This window comes from Mus pahari, chromosome 18, assembly GCF_900095145.1.
Source record: "Mus pahari chromosome 18, PAHARI_EIJ_v1.1, whole genome shotgun sequence".
Lineage (NCBI taxonomy): Eukaryota > Metazoa > Chordata > Mammalia > Rodentia > Muridae > Mus > Mus pahari.
In genome coordinates this window covers 1,454,537-1,477,297 of record NC_034607.1, presented here as the reverse complement: position 1 = coordinate 1,477,297, position 22,761 = coordinate 1,454,537, and the positions used below count along the sequence as shown (strand labels likewise).

Here is a 22,761-nt window from a genome sequence, read left to right as displayed (position 1 = left end):
GACCAGAGAAAGTCCTTTATCCATCATCTACCTCAAGAAGATTTACAGCAAAAAGCACCCAAGTCAGCTGACTGCAGGACTGGCCACTTAGTTCTCTTCAGAGTCAGGGAAAGGAAGTACCATTTCAGATGTGTTTGCTCAGAGTTCCCATGTAAACTCTTTATGGTCCTCCCTGTACAATGTCTGTTAGTAAGGGAAGTTCAAAGGGAGTAGAAGACACCACAAGACTTATTTCCCTTTAATGTTTCTACTTTTGTGTATCAGGTCTGTATTTCTCTTCGTGTGCATCCATTTGTGTGCATTTCTATATGGGTGCATATGAATGTGTGGAGGGAGGTCAGAAGACAACCTTAGGTGAGTGCCAGTTCTCACCCTTCCCCTTGAAATAGGCATCTCTGTTGTTTTCCTACTGTGGAAGTCAGGCTAGTCTGCAAGCTTCCTGGGTTCTCTGTCTCCACCTCTTATCTCCATGTCTCAGATATTTGTTACCTTTATTTGGCTTTATGAGGGGTCTGGGGATTCAAACTCATGCCCTGATGCTTGTTGTGAAGTGAGCTATTGGCCTTAAAGAGAGAGAGAGACAGAGAGAGAGACAGACAGAGAGAGAGACAGACAGACAGACAGACACACACACCCCTTTGGAATGCAGGAGGCACTGGATCTCTGGGATCTGGAGTTACATCTGTTAACCACCTGATACAGGTGCTTGGAACTGAACCGAGGTCCTCTGAAACAACAGGAAGTAATCTTCTACCCAGCTGAGCCGTCTACCCAGTAAGCACCTCCCACCTTCACTCCACCCCAAATCTGGATATTGCTGTGATTTTTGTTTTTGAGATAGGGTCTCCACTGTATCATTTTGACTGGTCTGGAGTTTGCTATGCAAAGTAGCAAATTCGGTCTCAAACTCAGAGATCCTGCCCAGAGATCGTGGGGTCCAAAGATGTACACAGCATTCCTGGCCCAGTCTGGGTTTCCACACTTACAGCCTTGCTGTTTTCATGGCTCTATCAGCAGCACCCAGCAAATGTAGGGCCTGTCATACGTTAGCTTGGTCCTTGATCTTTGGAAGACCAGGTCACAAATGAGTCTTCTGTTGACATGGGGGAAATGACAGCTCCTACAAGTTGTCACCTCCTCATGTTACCCACTGGGGAGGTGGCGAAGACCAAGCCAGACTGGTGAGAGCCTAACAGGGACCTGTGTTCTAATCCGTCTTTGGTCCATGCCTGAGGACGGGGATGTCTCTGCGTCCTGTGATCTCTTTCCATGGCACATGCCCCCTCCCAACCACAGGTGAGAAGCCTATATTCTTCTCCAATATTCAGGGTCAATAGCACAACTCCACATGTGGAAGGGAGGCAGGGGATCATATTTAGTTGAGAGTACAAAAGGACTGGACATTTGTTAGACTCGGTAAGAAACTGCTTTCGTCTTAAAGTGATAGGTTTTTATCTGTAGTGGCCAAAGTCCTTTCTCCCCCCCAAGGATGACCTATTAGGAAATGTGGACTACTTCCCCTGTGCCTTAAAGAAAGCTGCTAGTTGTTCATTCATTTATGTGTGCACTGTGTGGGCACACATGCCACAGTAAGCTTGTGAAGGGCAGGGTACAACCTATAGGAGTTGGTTCTCTCCTCCCACCATGTGGTTCCCATGGGTTAAATTTAGGCTTGGCAGCAAGTGTCTTTACCCACTGGGACATCTTGCCAATCCTGGCTGTGGTTCCTTTTGAACTTGGGGTACATCCTGGGTAGAATGCCTATACAGAAACACATACCCAGTCATGAGCAGAAATCTACACAAGACAGAACTTTATTAATGTAAGGCTTCTTGGTGAGGAGTGTGTGGGCCCCAGGGCAGGGCTTGTAGCACCATGATGGGGAATGGCCTGGATGTTGAACTCCCCCCTGGGGCAGGCAGGACAGAGGTTGGGGTGGATCTTCCCCTTGGTCAGTCTGGGGGAGGGCTACAGGGAGGTGGTATCAAGCCCACTCCCCCCATAGCAGATATAAATGCCCCAGCTCAGAGTGTAGGGATAGAACAGTGCAGGGGCAGGGCACCAGCATACCCCTCCCCACCCCCACTCTTCACAGTACATATTCCGATCAAAGGGTGGGAGGAGTGTTAGGGACTTAAATATGTGTGCATAAGGGGCAGTCCTCTCTCTTCACTATCAACTGGGTAAGATACTGCAGAGGGTCCCTGGGTAGCCAGCTCTTCTCCATCCCCTAGCTAGGAGCCCTACAGGGTTACCCAATAAATAACTTTCAACTGCATCTCACCCTTCCATTCCAGCCCCCGTTCCCTCATGCCCTCTCCAGTGGGATTTCCCCTGCCTCAGCCTGTGCTCCAGGTTGGTTCCAGGTACCCTAGCGGCCTTGGCAGGTTTTGCAGCACATCTGGCGGAAGTAGGCTCGGCTACAGAACTGAAACTTGAGCACCAGGGGGCAGTAAGCCACCTTGTTCACATCCTTGCATTCTGCAGGGGAAGGGAAGGGGCGGGAGAGCAAAGGGGGAGTGGGGGAGGGGAGCAAAGGGGGAATGGGAGGGAGAGATATCAGAGTCCAGCACTCTTTCCGGCAGCCGCGAGCTCTCCTACACGTTTCCTCATCCTTCCATGAAGGTTTATAATCATGCTTATATCAGCAGCGTATTTCTGAGGATCTATTTATTTATTTATTATTCTGTGTATGATGTGTATGCACAAGTGTGCATGTCACAGCACATGTGTAGGTCTGAGGTCAACTTTGTGGATTTGATTCTCTCTTTCCATCTTTATGTGGGTTCCAGAGATTGAGCTTGTTAGCTTGTTTAGCTTGATCTGAGCTTGTTAGATTATGAGCAGGTTAGGTCAGCTCTCTGAGTTCTATTTCCTAGCCCTCCTTCAACTTTTAATGTTGATAGTGCCTGGATACATCATTCAGGCAGGTCTTATACTCACTCTGTAGTACAGGCTAGTCTTGAATGTGCAACCCAATAACTAAAGCAACAGACCTGTGATCCTTCTGATGCCAAAACAGAGTATCTGTTTAAAACCACGACAGTAGGTTCATTTTTAATAAACCAAAGACCTTGAGCTCAGCTCAAAGAACTTGTATGTATTAAAGACCAGGTAATAGCTCGGTGAGAGGGCATTCACTAGTACACATGAAGCCTATGCTATTTACCAGCCTCTGTTGGAAACAGTGGGTATAAGCTTCCACTTAGCAGTGGCATGTGGTTTCTGAGAGGCTCCGTATTTTTTACGTAGTACTTCTTTCAGAATGAGTGTGTTACTTGTTCACAGAGGAGGTGAGTGACACAATGCTGGAAGGTCCACCACTGGGAGGAGTGCTTGAGCCCAGAGTTTGAACAAGAGAACCAGCAGTGTGTGGTGGCACACAATTATAATCCCAGCACTTGGGACAAGAAGCTCAAGGTCAAACAGGCTGGGCTCCATGAGGTCTTGTCTCAAAGTGAAAAAACAAACCAAAATAAATGAAAATGAAAAATAAAGAAAATAAAAAATCCAATTAGATTAAAAAGCAGGTATAGTGTAAATGCAATGGTATATAAGCACTGACTTTCCCTCTTCCCAAACTGGGCACATATAGTGTCTGGAGATATGGAGAGATTTATATTAATCATGAATGTGGTAGGGACTACCATTGGGTAGAGACCAGAAATGTAAACATTTCACAAATCACATTGTAGATTCATGTGGCCCAAAACAAAAACAATGCCTAAACGGGCCTGGGGGCTGAGGTGGTAGAGCCCTTGCCTGGGGTTGGGTGGGGTGGGGTGGGGCAAGTTCTGGTATTATCCCCAGCATTGCAAAAATTGGGTGTGGTGGTGAAGTCCTACAGCCCTAGCATTTGGGAGCTGGAGGCTAAAAGATCAGGAGATCAAAGTCATCCTTGGTTGTATATTGAGTTGGAAGTCAACCCAGGCTATAAGAGATGAGTCTGAATCTAAGACCCACATGATGGAAGGACAGAATCAACTGCCTGCAAGTTGCCCTCTGATCTTCACGGGGACTCCAAGGCAGATTAGCCCCCATCTCACCCATGAATTATGTAAAACAATAAGAAAACCTGTAATAGAATCTTAAAGACTAATAATCAGGGGACCTGACCCATGCTTACTTGTGGCTTCTCAAAGCCTAGTGTCCCTTGTCCCATTGGTTCACATACCTTCTGGGCCATCTCCAGGCGGCACCACACTGTCACACTTGGCCTCACACTGCTGCATGGTGGATGGCCGCAGGGCCTCAGTGCACTCTCGAGATGGCTGGCCGGTGTGGCTGGTGCAGCGCACCGTGCGCTGCTGCTGGCCGAGGCCACACTGTGTGGAACACTGAAGACAGGAGTCACTAAGTTATCTCTCTATGACCACTGTCCTCACCCTTATCCCAGAGGGCAGAGCCTACCTACCTCACCCCACTCACTGGCCACCCAGCGGGCAGGAGGGCAGCGGCGCAAGTTACACCGCATAGAAGATGGTGGCTTGGCTGCAGGAGGGCAGTGCCCAGGGGGCAGAGTAGATCGTTGATCTGCACTCTTACAAAGGACCACTCGGTGGCGGAGACCAGGCCCACAGCTTGGGGTGCACTGCAGTTGGAGGGGGTGTTTTAAATTCAATGGATGGTCAGGGTGCTAGGACAGTGTGACACAAGGAGTAGACAGGTGGGCCCTGTGCTGTCCTCCAGCCCAGTCTCTGCTACTTTGTCACCCACAAAGTACCACCTGCCCCAGGTTTGTACTCTTTCATATGCTAAAGGCCAGACCAAGCCCAGAGTTCAGAAGCCTTGGGACCCATAATGCACCCCTTCTGAGTATGGTATCAGTAGGACTTGGGACAAGATGGCTTCAACAGCTTTTCCTAACGGACAGCTCAATTCCTGTGTGCTTCCTGTACTGAGAGTGGGTTGGGTGGGGAAAAAGGTGGAAGCTGACCTCAGACCAGTCCAGGGTTGCCCACTCAGGAGGGCACACTGGGCCTTGGCAAGCCTCCAGCACAGGTGGGCGTGGCTGTGGACAGGCACTGTCGTCTAAGGCTTTTTCCTCTGCAGCAGACACCCGGCGTTGGCACACCACTGAGCGGCTACGCACGCCAGCATCACAGCTACGGCTGCAGCGTGACCAGTTTCCTACAACCCAACTGTGGTGGTGGAGGGAGGGGTCTGAGCACTATGCAGGGCAGGCCAGTACAACCCGAAAGCCTTCCAATTTGCCTACCCCAGTCTTCTGAAACTGACACTGGGCAAGTAGGGATCCCTGTCATAGATCACCGTTACTCTATATGCAGATTTCAGATAGGAAGTGGGGATCGAGAGGAACCCATATCTTGGGATACTAGCTTGATTGCAGAGCATAATCACTCAGACTATATAACAATTAATTTTGTTTTGTTTTTTGGTGCATGTGTGTACGTGACATGTGACCTTGAGTGTCTTCCCGTACTTATGTTTATCCATGTGTTTAAGTCTATGTGAGTATGAGCACACATGTGTATGTGGGTACCTGTGGGGGCACAGAAGTGCCCTTGGAGCTGGAGTAACACTTATTTGTGATCCACCTAATAATAGATGCTGTAGTCTGAACTCCTCATAATTAAAAAGCACGTGCTCCTTACTACTGAGCCAACTCTGATTCCTGCTTATTGGTTTTTGAGACAAGATGTTACCTAGCTCAGGGTGGCTTCTAATTCACCAGGAAATCCTGGTTGGCCCTGAATTCTTAACCCTTCTGTCTTCAGCCTCCCAAGGGCTGGGATAACAAGCATGCACATTCACCTAACGATCTGGCTTTGACCCTCATCCTGAGCACTTGTCCCCCTGACCCTATGAACTCTTTAACTCCAGTACTCACCCTATTGTCACTCCAGTTCTTGAGTGACTCACTCACTTTTCACCCTCCTATGGGTACTCACCCTGATGGCAGGGAGCACTCTCACCCAACCCCGGGCCATCTTGCCCTCAGATAGGACACTTACTCTGGCGGACACGGTTCTGTATTACAGGCACGCTGCCTCTTGGGCAATTTACTGTGGCCACTACAGTAGTGTGGGGCCACTGCTGAGCTGTCCAGCTGATTTCGGCACTCCACTACTTGGACCTGGCTGCCTGGGGGAAGGGAGAAGAGGTCTCAGCCCTGGCTGATCCAGAGAAGCTCAGGTTGGCTGCAGTGCTTAGCCCTGGCCCACACCCGGGCCTCACCGCCTGCACACTGGGCTGAGCATTTGGTCCAGGGGGCATAATGCCAGGAGTAGGGAGGCAGTGCATCCCGGGCAATGGGCGCATTGAAGCGGTAGTGGAGAGCAGGCAACTCTGCCTGGGCCAGCACCTAGAAGTATAGGGAACAATAGCTGAAGGAGTCACAAATCCCCCCCCCCCCCCACTACCGGGCTCCTTCTGTACTTTGCCCCCAGCCCCACTGTTACCATGACGATGAGAGATGCATTAATGGGTCCCAGGGCTTCTAGGCTCTGTGCCTGGTCCGGCCCCTGCCGTAGATGAAATGTGGTCCCAGCCAAGGGAAGGCGGTGAGGTTGGGGGGTCCCAGGTAGCCCCTCCAGTAGCAGAGACTCTTGGTCCCCCTTTAGGGCTAGGTTAACGCACAGAGATCAGAACTGAAGTCATTCTGTCTGTTCCCCAACTCTCATGGAGTCACAATCCGTACCCCTCTGTCTTTGCTTACCCACGTGACTAAGGGACAGGTTCAGATCTTGGATGAAAATGTGGACTGAGCCTTTGGGGATCCAGACGACGTCCTCATACCCTGGGTGACAGAATTCAGCTGTCACCCTCCACATCCTCTTGTGTCCCTCATCCTTCACACCTGATGACTGCAGCTAGCCACTCCATGCTGCATGCTTAGAGGGGTATATCACTCCATGCTACATGCTTAGAGGGATATATCACTCCATGCTACATGCTTAGAGGGGTATATCACTCCATGCTACATGCTTAGAGGGGTATATCACTACATGCTACATGCTTAGAGGGGTATATCACTACATGCTACATGCTTAGAGGGATATATCACTACATGCTACATGCTTAGAGGGGTATATCACTACAAACTCATTGGGACCTTGTAAAGTAAATGGACCATCACTCTCATTCTCTCTCTCTCTCTCTCTCTCTCTCTCTCTCTCACCTTCCCTTCACACAAATTCGAGTGCACGTGTGCACACACACACACACGCACACACATGCACACACACACACGCACACACATGCACACACACACGCACGCGCACACACACACACACACACACACACACACACACACACACACACACAGGGAGAATAGGTAGAGGACAATTTTCAGGACTCTTTCTTTCCTCCCGCCAGAGGCCCTGGAGATCAAACAAGCCCTTACACTTGCACTTTACTGACCTTGGTGGTTTGCATAGGCTTGGCCCAGGGAGTGGCACTATTTGGAAGTGTGGCCTTGTTGGAATAGGTGTGGCCTTGCTAGAGGAAGTGTGTCACTGTGGGCATGGGCTTAAAGACCCTCATCCTAACTGACTGGAAGCTAGTCTTCTGTTTGCCTTTGGAACAAGATGTAGAACTCTCAGCTTCTCCATCACCACGCCTGCCTGGATGCTGCCATGTTCCCACCTTGATGATAATAGACTGAATGTCTGAACATGTAAGTCAGCCCCAATTAAATGTTGTCCTTTATAAGAGTTGCCTTGGGGCCGGGCATGGTGGTGCACGCCTTTAATCCCAGCACTCGGGAGGCAGAGGCAGGATGATTTCTGAGTTCGAGGCCAGCCTGGTCTACAAAGTGAGTTCCAGGACAGCCAGGGCTATACAGAGAAACCCTGTCTTGAAGAAACCAAAAACCAAAAAAAAAAAAAAAAAAAAACGAAAACAAAACAAAACAAAAAAACAGTTGCCTTGGTCATGGTCTCTGTTCACAGCAGTAAACCCTAAGCCAGTGACTGGACTACCTACTCATCTCACTGAGTTCATCTCACAGATTATAAAACCAAGGCCCAGAAAAGCTAGGCAGCTCACCAGGGGTTCGCAAGTAAGAAGTGGCTAGATACAATCTGAACCGAACATTGGCTGCCTTGTATAATAGGTGGATCTAGTTCCTCATGTCTTCCTGAGCAGTGATGTTGGGCTAAGGCAGAGGGAAAAAGTTACCATGAAAGTCAAAATCCATACAGGTGACATTTTGAGATTTGAGTGTCAGACTGGGTCTTTCATGGGGCACTACTATTGACTGCCTAGCTGTGACCACTACATCTTTCCTCACCCATGTTCTCAAGACTCTTAGCTTCCATGTCTGCACGCAGCATTGTCCTGTGTGGGACCCTGCAATCTCATTCCCACTGGGCTGTATTTCTGCTTCCTAGTCTAGTGCACATCACACCACCAGGGTGCCGTGGACACTCCAGGGATTGGCATCAGGCACTCCTAGGCCTAAGAATGCCTCAGTCTTTCATCTCTCTTTCACTGTTCTCTTATTACTTCAATGTCCTTTGATATCTTTACCCTGTCTCCTAGCCCAACGTTGTTTTTGTTTCTCCCAACATTTCTCCTTACAGACTAGCTTATCCCAGTCACCTGGATGTCTACATGGACTCTTCCTTAGTGCACATCGCAGAATCACGAAAAATGAATGACAGACACCATATCCTCTAACTTCTAAATTTAACCTTTTTTCCATCTTCTACCTTTGCTTGTATGTGTTATGGGTTTTTAGGTACATGCATGTGTGCCTGCGGAGCTTAGTGCTCAGCCTCGGGCTGTTTCCTCAGGAGCCATATACTTTTTCTTTTCTCTCTCTCTCTCTCTCTCTCTCTCTCTCTCTCTCTCTCTCTCTCTCTCTCTCTCTCCCTCCCTCCCTCCCTCCCCCTTTCTTTCTTTCTTTTTAAAAAGATTTATTTATTTTATTTATATGAGTATACTGCAGCTGTCTTCAGACACACACCAGAAGAGGGCATCAGATCCCATTACAGATGGTTGTGAGCCACCATGTGGTTGCTGGAATTTGAACTCAGGACCTCTAGAACAGCAGTCAGTGCTCTTAACCTCTGAGCCATCTCTCCAGTCCCCTACACTTTTTCTTTTAACCTTAAAATTTAAAATTAGTTATGTAAAAAAATGAAGTCCTAGACTTAACTCTTGCTTTTAATTTTTTTCCTGGAGTAGTGGCAGATGTCTTTAATATCAGCACGCAGGAAGCAGAGGTAGGTGGATCTCTGAGTTCTAGGCCAGTCAGGTCTACATGAGTTCCTCAGGCTAGATGTTTTAGTCTGTCTTTCTCTGTCTCTGTCTCTGTCTCTCCCCCTTCCTTTCTTCCTTCCTTTTTCATTTTTATTTTTTCCTCTTCAAGTCATGGTTTCTCTATGTAACCCTGGCTGTCCTGGAACTCACTCTGTAGACCAGACTGACCTCTAACTCAGTGATCAATTAGCCTCTGTATCCCAAATGCTGAGATTAAAGTTGTGTGCCACCACTGCCCAGGGCAGATGTTCTAGTCTTAAACCAACCAATCAAGCAAGCAAACCATCCCTAATCTAACCCTGCCTAGAGAATAACACAGACATTCTGCAACTCATTCTTTGTGGTTTCTGCCAATAATGCTTTCAGCTTCATCCTTCTAGAACCCTATCCCATCCCCTATTCCCTCAGTGCTTTCTTTCTCAACTCAAGCTGAAAAGGGTATTCTGAATGTCTTCTTAGTTTTCTGATAGTAAGACCTCTATTAGTACAGAGAGTTCCCCAGCCCCTTAGACTCACAGGATAGAAAATGACCTTGTACCCATCCCAAGGATGATGGAGGGGAGATGTACAGTCCCAACTCATGAATCTCTATATGCTAGATCCCAAGTCAGTAGCTAAGGCCCTTCCTAATTATGACTGTGATTGGATAACATTGATTGTCAACTTCACAGGATCTAGAATCACCTTGGAAATAAGTCTCTGAGCATGTTTATGTGTGTTTTTTAAAATTAGGTTAACTGAAGTGGGAGATCTACCTTAAATGGGGTAGAGTACCAGATAGCACAAAAAAGGGAAAAAGCTAAGCATCATGATGTACTGTGTAAAATAAACACACATGCACGTGCACGCACACACACACACACACTCACAAACACGCACGCACACACACGGGCACACACACACACACACACACACACACACACACACACACACCTGTTGAGGTATTTTGTCTCAACAAGAAAATTAAGAACAATTCTGTACTCCCTGGATACTTGGGGGTTCCTAAGACCCTTACTATAATCCATCTAAAGAGTTATTGGTTTTGGCTACTATAATGAGACTAACCCTGATCCAGTCACAAGAAGGATGCAGAGGGAAGGATTCTTACCAGTTCCTGGCAAAGCTGGGCTAAAGACACCTTCAATGGTCTCACAGGCACTGCCATCACCCCCACACACACGGCATTTGTCCTCTCGGAGATCAGAACCCAGGACCCTGTCACAGCCTACATGCTGCATAGGAAGATAATGGTTGTGTTGATGGTGTCATGGAGACGTCTCCCTCCCATAATCTTCTCCCCAACCTCATTTTCTTCCTCCCTGGGAATCTCTTCTACCTTGCACTCGCCACTGACACAAATGTCCACCGTGTCAGGACGGCAGGGTGTTCCATCCACCACAGCTGCTGCTCTCTCCGTATAAAAGTTGAAGCCTTCTGCTAGGCAAGTCAGCGAACAGGCCTTCACGCCCCCTGGGGGGCATGGCCCCATCAGACGTGGAGCCAGGTCACCCTGGAACTCCCTGCCTGAGGGGACAAGAGCCACAGACCCCAAACTCCATGGACAGAGGGACCAGCAAAGTTTCCCTACATATAAAGTACCATCGAGTTGTGTCAAGGACAACTGTCTCCTTGGGCAGAGGATAAGGGCTCCATGAGCCTATAAGCCAGCTGCTGTTGTACTCGGTGGTGCCACAGCCCCTGGGAGGGTCACTTACCTCCTCGGTATGTCTTCCACGTGTAGAATTTTCCTCGGAAAGGGACACTGTCAAATTCAGAGCACTGCATTTCTCTGAAGTCCTGGGAGCCAGGTGGACAGTCCTGGGGCAGTTAAGAAGAAATTAGGGCAGAGACCTTTTGTTTTGAGTGGCGTAAGTGGAGTGAGTGAGGAAGGATAGAGGCGGGAGTCTGGGCAAGGGGGATGGTGTCCATTCTAGCTGTGAAGGTGTGTGCTTTGTCACTGCATGAAGATTTGTGTTGTGTTCTTGTTTGGGTGCTGGCACTTAAGCACTTTAAAACCATTTCTCCAACCCCTGTGTATTTATTTTTGAGACAGGCTCTTACTGTACATAAGCCAAGTTGGCCTCAAACTTGTAAGCCTCCTGCCTCAGCCAAGTGCACATAGGTGTATACCATCATACCTGGCTTATGGTATGTGAACGGGGAAATATTAAGTAAGGCTGAGCTGGAAGTCGATACCTGAGTCCTGAGTTCAAACTTTTCTTGAGAGGAGGTATAAGGTTGAGCTGGTTTTGGGGAAAAGACTTGAGTTCTTTTTTAATGTGAGGGGCATAGAAATGCCCTGATAATCCCTACATAAGGGACCTCACAGACTACTGCTCATTCCCAGAGTAGCTTTTCCTGGCTGCTGAGCATCCCTTCCTCTAGCTTGTTGGCCTGCACACCTAAACATCTTCATGAAGGAGCCATCCCCAGCCAAAGGGAACTCCAACATTTAAAGAGAAAGCAGAAGGAGGCTCCAGAGGGCAATGCACTCAAAATGGACTTCGACTTCAAAAGGACAGTAGAGAGACCGCAGGGGAGATGCTGGCTTGGCAAGAGCAAGCTCAATCAGGCTTTGGTGGGTGGCAATAAATAGGGGCAGGGTTCTGAGGGTAATTGAGCTGTGAATAGTGAAGACACTAAACTGTATTTGGAGTGGGGTAGGGGGAGTGAGGGCAATTATTTTAAGGGAGCTTATTTCTGCAGTGAAACAGTTTGAAAACTAGATGACAAGGGAAGTGCTGGGATGGAGGGAGGGTGATATATAGACAGGAAGGGCAAAGAAGGGTGGCTGGGGCAGGACCATGGGGAGTTTGGAGAAAGGTTCCTTGGAGAACTCACATTGGTGTTGCAGGACCGGTGCCTCCGTCTCTCACCCAGACAGTACTTGCCCCCAATGGTTGGCCTGGAAGGAGCAGGGGACAATGGAGAGATGAGGTAGTGGCGATGAGGTTGAGGGTTGCCTCACTTTTGGGAGTGTCTCAAGGGCTGACCTGGGGCTGTCGCAGTGACGGCTGGAAGATGACACACCACCACCACATGACCTGCTGCAGTCACCCCATGGAGTCCAAGGGCCCCAGGCCCCGTCTACACCCTCTGGCCGAGACCCGAAGGGGACACAGACTCGTTTGTAGCACCACTGAGTCAGGGATGAGAGAGGGAAAGGGAAAGGGGAGGAAAGGGTAAGTGTGACTTTACAGAGCTCTGGGTCCAATGCTCCTTTTCTGTCCACCATCCCCCAAATTACAGGTGCAGTCCACTCTGAAATGGGGATGTATGACATGAGGAAAGGTTGTATCCGGAGGCAGGAGTCTGATATACTGCATCACAGCTTGAATCCAGATGCATGGCTAAGAAGTTAACATTGTTCAAGTAACAGACATGGCTGTGAAGGGTGTGACTCGAGATGCCAGGGGCTGTGGGCTCAGGCAGAGAAGGCAGGGCACAGGGGAAAGTTCTGGCCTGTGCTTACCCCTTTGTCGATAGTGTGTGTTTGGCACAGTGTTCCCTCAGCCGCTGGGATGCTATTGGTGATGCACCGATTGCTCTTGCTCAGACACCACAGTTCACTGCAGACCTCCTGCATAATGGAAGAGACCTCTCAGGTTCACTGTCATCCCACAGACATGCCTTGGGGGACCCAGCACCTTCCTGGGTCCTAGCAATCCCCCTTTGGGATCATGGCTTGATACTTCTTTTTTGTCAGTGTGTATGGAACATTTATACTTGCTATAAAAACTCCTTTGAGCATTGTAACACTTTGGTGCAAGAAAACCATGATGTGGAAAGATAACGTCCTTCCAGGATATAAAGATGGCTCAGCAGGTAAAGGCATTGCTGCCAAGCCTGAAGACCTGAATTCAAGCCCTAGGATCTACATGGTGAAAGGAGAGAATGACTCCTGAAATTGTCCTTTGAATCAATACATGTTGGAGAATAAACACACCCAAAATAAGTAAGTGTAATTTTACACACACACACACACACACACACACACACACACACACACACACACACACACGCACACTCATTAGCTAGGTGTCACACCACTCACAGCCTAGTCTAACCCAGATCTATTATGGAAGACAGCAAGGATTTTCACTGCGGGGGTGGGGGGGGCAGTAAAGCAACCCAGGAGAGAACAACTTGAAAAGTCAGGACTGGAATTTCATTTGTAGTTTTTTTTAGCTGTGAGAATGTGTGGATTTGACTGGGTAGGATTTGACTGAATGTGTGTGGCTGTTCCTCTATTTCCTTTGAATCCTGCTTGGGCTGGATCAGGTCATTTATTTGTTGCACAAAACTGAAGCAGTCCCCCAAAGCTGTTTTGATTGTTTAGCTTAAGGTTGGTATCCCTGGAGAGAAGTTTCACTAGGTTTAGGCACGGCGAAATTTCACTCTAGCATACCTCCTGCCCCACCCTCTCAGAATTGTTCCATCCAAGGATTCGTCTGTAATCCTCTTTCAACAAAACTTTTCCAAGCAAATCTCTTGAGTTCCAGGCTGATGAGAGACTTGGATTTGAAGAACTGAGCAATGGCTACAGGAATACCCTTCTAGGGTCCACTCAAGAAATACCTGCACACACATTTCAAAATACTCCCTAAACAACTGCTCTCTCTAGAGAGTGTCTGATTTCTGGCCCTCACAGGGACATGCCAGGTTTTCTGTCTTCACCTGATTTGTATTTTCATGGCCACTTACAAAAATATGAAACCATTTCAGCTTCAACCCCATTTCTAACACTCCTTAAGATGTATTTATTCTAGCCCTGATTTTGACCTTTGCTTCACAAGGAGACACTGTCATATATGTAATAATTCCTAGGCTACTCTAGATTTCAATTTTGTACTGACTTGGAATTCTCAGCCCTTAACTAGGCCTGTTTTTTCATTTATAAGTCAACCAGATCAACACCTGTTTTCTGACAATGTCAATGAGACGGCTTACATAAAAGTAAGCCGTCTTCTCATTGGAAGTCTTCTCATTGGATAACAATGGACACAGATAATGCTGGACCAGGAATTAAACTCACCATATATCAACCAATTATTCTTATTCTTTAGCAAGGATCTTCTGTGTCCCAGGTAGCCTCCATCAGACTGTGTAGCAAAGGGTGACTTTGAACTTCTGACCTTTCATCTCAAAAGTGCTTAGATATAGCCCAGACTTTATACATGCTAGGCAAACACAATACCGACTCAGCCCAGCTCCTATCAACCAATGTCCATGTCGTAAAGGATTTTTACTACGCCAGGAAGATGTTTTGTTCAAAATTAAAAGGTTCAGAGTCTAGGGAGATAGCTCAGTCAGTAAAGTGTTTGCAACATAAGCATAAGGACCTGAGTTCATTCCCTAGCACCCAAGTGAAAAAGCCAGGTGAGGGAGCGGTTAGTGCTTGTTACACTTGTAGAGGACCTGGGCTTGGGTCTCAGCACCCACACAGTATCTCTGTAACCCCAGATCCAGGAGAATCTAACCTTGTCTTCTGACCTCAGCAGGGACCAGGTACACGCACACATGAAAAATATTCATACGCATAAAAATCTAAGTGACATTAAACAAACAAAGCCAGATGTGGCGGCATTTGTTTGTATATTCTCACATTGAAGAGGTAGAGACAGGTTGGTTCCTGGCCAATGAAAAACCTCGTTTCAAAAAGTAATGACACAAGTAAATAAATGATTCAGTTTAACATATTGCCAGTCTCAGATCAAGCTTGCGATTCGAATAGTTCCTCTCCTCGATATCCTTTGCAAAATATGAAGTAAAAGAGAGGTCCAGGTGTGGGGTGTTGGTGTAGAGAGATGGGTCAGCACATGCTGCTTATTTTGAGGACCAGAGTTTGGATCCCAGCTCACAAACACCAGCAACTCCAGCTCTGAGGGATCTGATGCTCCTCGTCCAGCTACCCCACAAGTCACTTGTCTATAAACACGCAGGCACACAAACATATAAAGAATACAAATACATCTAAAGGAGATTGGGAGATAGAGGCAAACGTAGCTATGCTGACAAGACGGCTCACCTATAGTAGGAGATCTGACTTCCAAAGGCAATTCTTTGGCTTCCACATGTATGTATGGCTTCCACATAATGCATAAAGGAAAACTTTCAACACTGAAGCAAAATGCTGACTTAAATGAGAAATCTATGTTGGAAGTACAGCAGCTCCTGTTCTTATAATTGTGGAGCATATGTGCACGAACTCACACTTGAACACACAGACACACACACACAGACACACAGACACACAGACACACACACACACACACATGCTACCCTCCTGAAGCCCCATCCCTTTATCTGTTGCTTGGGGTAGTGCTTATTGGAAGTTTAAATAAGATAATGTATACCACATGCTTGGCATACATGAAATTCTCAGTAAGCATCAGCTACTATCATCCTTGTTAAGTTCCAAGACACAGAAGACATTCACAGGTAGACCCAGAATTCCTTAGACTGTGCTGGGGTGGCCAGCAAAATAAAGGTGGGGTGGGGCAAGAGTAAAAATGTCTGGCAGTGGGGCTGGAGAGATGGCTCAGCAGTTAAGAGCACCAACTGCTCTTCCAGAGGTTCTGAGTTCAATTCCCAGCAACCACATGGTGGCTCACAGCCATCTGTGATAGTATTTGATACTCTCTTCTGAGGAGAGTAATGGAAAACTCACATACATAAAATAAATAAATAAATCTTTAAAAAAATGTCTGGCAATGCACAGCGGCACAGATTGCTGATCCTAGCAGCAAGTGAATTTCTGAGAGAGTTAGGCTAGCCTGGTCTACATAGCAAATTCCAGGCCAGGTCGGACTATATAGTGAGACCCTCTTAAAAAAGAAATAAAGTAAAAATGTCAAAATACTGCTTTATTTCTTGGTGTTAATAGTGAGAAGAAGTGAGGCGCAGATTGACCAAGCCACCTGGTCTCTTTTGCACCAATCTTGGGAATAGCTGTGCAATCGCAGAGGCTTCCTGTGGAGAGTGTGGAAGACGAGCTGGGCTAGGCTCACTAGGGCTAACGCTGAAGTGGGTCAGAGTGTGATTAAGGAAATGATGGAGCTGGGCAGAAGAGGCGCTAACTGGTTGAACTGTCACCAACACAGGAAGCCAGCAGATCTCTAGCTTCCAGGAGTGGGGAGGGAAAGCTAGGAGTGGGGTCCTCTGCACCCCAACTCACTTCTTTTTTCTTCTCTATCTCTTTCTGCCTTATTCCCTTGAGACATGGTCTCTCACTGAACAAAGTGCTAGGGAGTCCCAGTAGCCTGTCCCTACCTCCCCACAGCACTAGGGGGTCCTAGGGATTCATTCATGTGGGTGCTTGAATTTTGAACTCAGGCATTTGTGTTTATGTAGCAAGTGCTCTTACACACTGAGATAATTTCCCAATTACTCAGCTCATATTTTTGAGATGGGGATCTCACTTCATATAGCACTGGCAGGCCTGGAATTTGCTATATTATCAAGTCAGACAGCAGTCTGATTTCAAACTCACAGCCGTCCACTTTCCTCTGCCTCCTGAGTGCTGGGATTAAAGGTGTGAGCCTCGTGCTCCCTCCGCAACACACACAACCCTGCCCTAGCTCACTTACTGATGCCAAGATGAAACTTTGAGTCTGAACCTCAGGGAAGATAAGATAGAGAGTCCCTGGAAGGCCCTCTCCAGTTCATTGGTAAGCACAGTAGTAGCCCCATTTCTAGGGAAACTATTTCACCAAGAATCTGCATATGTTGCTCAGAGGTCTTATGTTGCTGCAGCCCACAAGTGGCCTTTAGGGGAGCACTCTAATCTAGCCCTCAAATTAGCTGTCCAGACATGTAAGCCATCCCACTGTGTGTGTGTGTGTGTGTGTGTGTGTGTGTGTGTGTGTGTGTGTGTGTGTGTACAGGTACTCCAACATGCATGGCACCCAGGATAGTTCCTAGGTAGCTATCCTTCTTGTTTTTTGAAACAAGGTTTCTCACCAAATCTGAAATTTACCAAGTAGGCTGGCTGGCCAGTGAGCCCCAGGAATCTACCCACCCCTGCTTCCCCAATGCCCAATGTTTATAAACATGCATCACCACGCCAAGCTTATATATGGTTTTGTTGATCATACCTTAGGCTTGCAAAGCAAACTCTTTCCTGACCGAGTGTTTTCCCCAAGCTCAGAACTACATTCTTATTCTCACTCTTTGTTGGTTTGCTTGGTATGTGGATACTCTACAAACTTTGGTCCTCCCATATCCCTACAGATAGTAGGGAGTTCATTTCATCCCCTTCCCTGCTGTCCTGTCCTTCTGCTTCCCCAGAAGGGTTTCCAGTGAAACTTTCCACCCTGTGGCCACCTCCCCTTCCCAGGAAGGAAAGCAGGAAGGCTCTCTCTACCCCGTATTTACACTGACGCGATTTGACTCCATGCTGGAATCGGCACTGCTCATCAGCATCATAGGCCTGGCCGGGAGCCACCGTTGGGTACACGAAGTCCTGTCTAGGAGGCCGGTTATTCAAGCAAAGCCCCAGGCCCGAGCTGTAATTAGAAAACAAAAAAAAAAAAAAAAAACAGCTGTCATGCCAAGGGACTACACGGCCATGACCTCAAGGTTATGCCAGCTAGGTGTGGTGGTGGGGTCAGCTCTCCCAACATGTCTGTGCCCCGCTTAGTGGGTGATGTGTCCCATGCTCACTCCAGAAAACTGGTGATATAGTCTCGACTACATGATGACCACACGAATGGATTAGTCTTCATGGTAATGTGGGCAGCCATGAGCTTTGCTGGGTCCTGACCACGGGCCCCACAGCCGTTTCCCACGCCATCGTGATTCATGCCGAATCTGAGGAGAGGAGTATCAGCTCTGCTAAGAACTAAGGGACCCCAACCCAATCCTCTTACCCTCCCCCATCCTGTGTCCCCTGGCCTCACGTGTGCCCGATCTCATGGGCAATGGTGAAAGCCGTGGCCAGGCCGATATCTTCATTGATACTGCAGCTCCTCTCACGCTCACACATTCCACCCACAGGGGCCAGGCCTGGGAAATGGGAATGTGGAGTGGGTCAAGGGACCCAAGGCTGTGCAGGCTATCCACCAAGGGAGGTCTCACCCCAGGATCAATGCCACCCTCCACGGGGCGTGCAACCAATGGGACTCAATACCTAGAGTGCCGCAGGGTTTGTTCTTGTAGATGCAGATGTCATAGCTGTGGAAACAGAGGGCAGTGAGAGTGCTGGGTGGCCTCCTTGGCTGATGCCAGAGGCCTCAGTTTTGATGTAGAAGACAAGGACAGGTGGGAGCACATGTGCTTGTGCATGAGTGTGTACCTGTGTGAGCGGCAAGGTCTTTGGTAGCCCTAGATGAATTGGTCTTCTTGATCTTCCTACTTCTTTCAGCTTTGAGGACTGAGTGTTGCCTAAGCCTTATGCTGTGCCCCTACTAGAACCAATCGGTTGGTCTTGAGGATGCTGATAGTACATGAGTGACTGACTAAGTGATTGAATGGAATAAATGACTTCGTGGTTAGGGCTCAAACATCCCCTCCCATTTTCAGGCTCTCTGCATTTTCTCCTTGGCTCCTTAAAGGCTCCCAACTCCTTCTATCCTCCACAGCAATTGTTCCCCTTCCTTGGACTCTGATGATCCCTTCTCTACTTGCTCCGTTGGCCTCAGCCTTGGAGCTCTTCCTGCTCCTTACCGTGTGATGAGCACAGCTGTGTCATGGTTTGCCACACCATTCTCTGGGATGGCGTTGCCATGGCCACTGTGGCTCACGATGGATTTCTGCCACTTACAGAAGCTGTCCAATGACTTCCCGGCATGATGGGTGATCTCCAGGGTGGGCTGGGGATGGGAAAGTTGAGGTGCATGGGTGCTCTGCCACTCTGGGACGTCAGGCAGCAATGGTGTGGAGAGAGAAAGGGTGAAACACACTCCAGATCCCTACCTGGTCCTCTGTGAGCAGGATAAGGCGAGTGACGAGGATGTTGACGATGTTTCCCAGACTCGAGTCCTGGAAAAGTTTGGCAACCTGACCTCCAAGAAACAAGAGAGACCGAGTCTTAAGAGGAGCCCAGAACAGTGAAAGACAAAAGAGTGGTGATGGCTCAACTGGTAAAGGGCTTGCCATGCAAGCATGAGGACCTGAGTTCAATTACCCATTTAAAAACAACCAACCAGCCGGGCGTGGTGGTGCACACCTTTAATCCCAGCACTCGGGAGGCAGAGGCAGGCAGATTTCTGAGTTTGAGGCCAGCCTGGTCTACAGAATGAGTTCCAGGACAGCCAGGGCTATACAGAGAAACCATGTCTCGAAAAACCAAAAACCAAAAACCAAAAACAAAAAACCAACCAACCAACCAAAACCAGGCACAGGGCACACACCCATCTGTGGCCCCAGCAAAGGTGGAACCCTGAATCTACAAGTTCCAGGTTCAGTGAGAGTTCCTGTCACAAAATGTACGGTAGAGAACAATGAGGGAGGGCTCATGAAGCCTCACTCCTGGCTGAGGAGCTATTGCTAATGGTTTCGGGGGGGGGGGGAGGGTAGTTTTCTTCAGAGATGTGGCTGTGGTTGATTGTCTCCTCTCCCCCAAAGGAAAACAAACAAAACCCCAAAAATGATCAGATTTTGTGGCACAATTTTAATCCCAGCACTCAGAGGCAGAGATAGAGATTCGGGTCAGCCTGGTCTAAAGAGTTTGTTCCAGGCCAGCTAAGGATAGTGAGACCTGTCTCAAAAAGAGAGAGAGAGAGAGAGAGAGAGAGAGAGAGAGAGAGAGAGAGAGAGAGAGAGAGAGAACATGAAACTGGATTGGGAGACATAGTAGGGAGAATAGGGTGTGGGAGAGTTGTGGGAGAAAGAGTAGAAGGTGGATATGATCAAAACACATTGTACACACATGGAATTCTCAAGGAATAAATAAAATCTATACATATAAAAAGATGGAGAGCCACTGAGGAAGACAGCACTATTAACCTTTGGCTTTCACAACTGCATACACATGCTCTTTGGCCTCAAAACTAAAGAGCAAAAGCAGAGATAGTAGTTTTTTTTTAGTAACTACTGTGTGCTGGGTGCTAGGTAAATGTGCTGCTTGTATCATCTCATTATTCTCACTTACACATCAAAGAGGAAGGTGCTGATGCACCGATGGCAGGATGCATGGCTGGTGGTGCCATTGGTGAGACTCCAGTCTTTATTGCTTGCCAGCACATCTCTCTCTGACTGTCCCAACTCAGTTTTTCTCTACTTGTCCTCCAAATCCCATTTTTGTCTCTCCCAAAATGCCCAGTGGTTGCATGAAGGATGTGAATGTGTCCTTACTTCTTTGCCATCTAAAGGTACCAATCTAAGCATCAATACAGAAAGGTGGAAGCAAGAGAGCAAGAGACAATGGAGAAGCAGGCAGGCAAGGAAGAAGTGGCCTAAGGATAAATGGACCTAGGTGATGGAGAGCAGGCTGTACAGGAATCTTGAGATTCTTGCTTGGGCTATCCTTAACTTACTGGAAATCCCCAGGAAGCCTGGCAAGTTTTAGGAAACTTTAAAAGCCAGAACAAAAAAATGTGGGGCTGGGGCCTGGAGAGATGGCTCAGCGGTTAAGAGCACTGACTGCTCTTCTGAAGGTCCCGAGTTCAAATGCCAGCAACCACATGGTGGCTCACAACCATCTGTACAGCTACAGTGTACTCATATACATAAAATAAATCTTTAAAAAAAAAATGTGGAACTGGGACAGAACACAGAGACAATGCTGTCAGACTGTGTGTCACTTATTACTCTGCTAAACTTTGTCTTAAATTTTTAAAAATTGTGTGTGTGTGTATCTATGAGACATGAATGTGTGGACTTATAAGACAACTTCTAGGAGTCAGTTTTCTCTTTCTAACATGTGGATCCATAGGATAGAACTCTGGTTATCACACTTGGTGGCAAGCACCTTTACACTTGGCACACTTATCTTGCTGCCCTTTGTCTCCTTTTGCTTCAATGAACAAGAACCCATTCTTCAAACTGTACCATATGCTCTGTGTTCTAACACTACCCTTCATCCTCTGCAGCAGGCAGCATTATAGTTATTACAGATCCTGTTAACAGGAGAGGCACAGGACTTCAATCAAGTTCTAGTACAGGAACCAAGTACAGATGTATTCCTAGACTCTGCCAAGCACTGACTAAATATATCAGTCAATGGGCACACAGATAATGCTAGCACTTGGGAGGTGGATGTAGGAAGAAAACAGGTTCAAGGCTAGTCTCAGTTACATAAAGAATTGAGTCTGGACCTCATGAGACTCTGTTGAAGGAGACAGAGGAGAGAAAGGAGGAAAAGTGAAAGAAAGAATCTCACAAAAATGTGCATGTTGGGGAGATGGCTCAACAGGTAAAGTGCTTGCTGTATAAACATGAAAATCTGAGTTTGGATTTCCAGCACACAAATCTATAACGGTAGTGCTAAGGATACAGGGACAAGCAGATTCTCAGAGGTCACCATTGGGCCAGCCAGCCTAGCCAGTTGGTGAGCTATAGGTTCAGTGAGAGACCTTGCCTCAAAAAAATAAGATGCAGGGGCTGAAGAGACGGTTCAAGTGTTAATAGCATCGGCTGTTCTAGAGTGTCTAATTAGATCCCCAGCATCCACATGGCGACCCCAAACACCAGTAACTCCATTTCCAGGGGATGTGACCTTCTCTTCTGGTCTCCAAGGGCTCTGCATGCACATGTACACAGACATTGAAGCAAAATACCAACACACACAAAATAATAAATAACTGGGAAAAAGAAAAGATGGAGAGTGACTGATGAAGACACCCAGTGTCAAGCTGGAGAGATGGCTCAGCGGGTAAGAGCACCGACTGCTCTTCCAAAGGTCCTGAGTTCAAGTCCCAGCAACCACGTGGTGGCTCACAACCATCTGTAATGAGATCTGATGCCCCCTTCTGTCTTATTATAAATAAGACAGCTACAGCGTACTTATTTATAATAGTAAATAAATCTTTGGGCCGGAGCGAGCAGGGACTCAGTGAGAGGGGCTGACCTGAGCGAGCAGAGGTCCTAAATTCAATGCAGATGAAGGCTCACAACCATCTGTACAGCTACAATATGTACTCATTTACATAATATAAATAAATAAATCTTAAAAAATAAAGACACCAGTGTCAACCTCTGGCCTTGACATGCATGTACACAGGAATGTATACACCTGCACACATATGAATACACGTATATGCCACATGACATGCACACAAAATTATGTATACTAAACACTCACAGGCTTTCCCCCTGATTGTTCTCCTCTAATACTGTCTAAAGCCAATTTAAAGTCTTTGGGAGGATGTGAAGATGTTACATGAAATTCTCTATCATCTAACGTGAGAGATAAATACCTGGACTTTGGCATTTATAGGGGTCTTGGAACCAACTGCCACTCCAAAGGGCTGATGTTAAACCTGAATGTGGACCAATGAACTTATCTGTGTTTTATTTTGTCTGAGATAGGGTCTCACTATATAGTCCTGAAACTCACTATGTGGACCGGGCTGGCCTCAAACTCACGGAGAT

The 22,761-nt window shown here is 47.5% G+C and overlaps 1 protein-coding gene across 7 annotated transcripts in view; it reads right to left on the bottom strand.

Moving 5' to 3' along the window:
- Positions 1 to 1,796: 1,796 nt before the first annotated feature.
- Adamts10 (ADAM metallopeptidase with thrombospondin type 1 motif 10) overlaps positions 1,797 to 22,761 on the bottom strand; it is a 30,466-nt gene continuing 9,501 nt past the window's right edge. For 2 of the 7 annotated variants that reach the window (XM_021217449.1, XM_029531276.1), the window contains exons 6-25: positions 19,144 to 19,227; positions 18,895 to 19,040; positions 18,359 to 18,402; positions 18,129 to 18,234; positions 17,893 to 18,039; positions 17,594 to 17,735; positions 12,701 to 12,808; positions 12,222 to 12,367; positions 12,070 to 12,133; positions 10,944 to 11,046; positions 10,565 to 10,698; positions 10,337 to 10,460; positions 6,680 to 6,760; positions 6,423 to 6,586; positions 6,199 to 6,325; positions 5,976 to 6,105; positions 4,937 to 5,141; positions 4,415 to 4,591; positions 4,175 to 4,337; positions 1,797 to 2,481 (exon numbers count right to left, since the gene is read on the bottom strand). In XM_021217449.1, the coding sequence (XP_021073108.1) occupies positions 2,372 to 2,481; positions 4,175 to 4,337; positions 4,415 to 4,591; positions 4,937 to 5,141; positions 5,976 to 6,105; positions 6,199 to 6,325; positions 6,423 to 6,586; positions 6,680 to 6,760; positions 10,337 to 10,460; positions 10,565 to 10,698; positions 10,944 to 11,046; positions 12,070 to 12,133; positions 12,222 to 12,367; positions 12,701 to 12,808; positions 17,594 to 17,735; positions 17,893 to 18,039; positions 18,129 to 18,234; positions 18,359 to 18,402; positions 18,895 to 19,040; positions 19,144 to 19,227 (2,505 nt within the window). In that variant the 3' untranslated portion in view covers positions 1,797 to 2,371. Of the gene's footprint in view, positions 2,482 to 4,174; positions 4,338 to 4,414; positions 4,592 to 4,936; positions 5,142 to 5,975; positions 6,106 to 6,198; positions 6,326 to 6,422; positions 6,587 to 6,679; positions 6,761 to 10,336; positions 10,461 to 10,564; positions 10,699 to 10,943; positions 11,047 to 12,069; positions 12,134 to 12,221; positions 12,368 to 12,700; positions 12,809 to 17,593; positions 17,736 to 17,892; positions 18,235 to 18,358; positions 18,403 to 18,894; positions 19,041 to 19,143; positions 19,233 to 22,761 lie in introns of all 7 variants that reach the window. The other 5 variants (XM_021217450.1, XM_021217454.1, XM_021217453.1 and 2 more) reach the window with 5 other exon arrangements.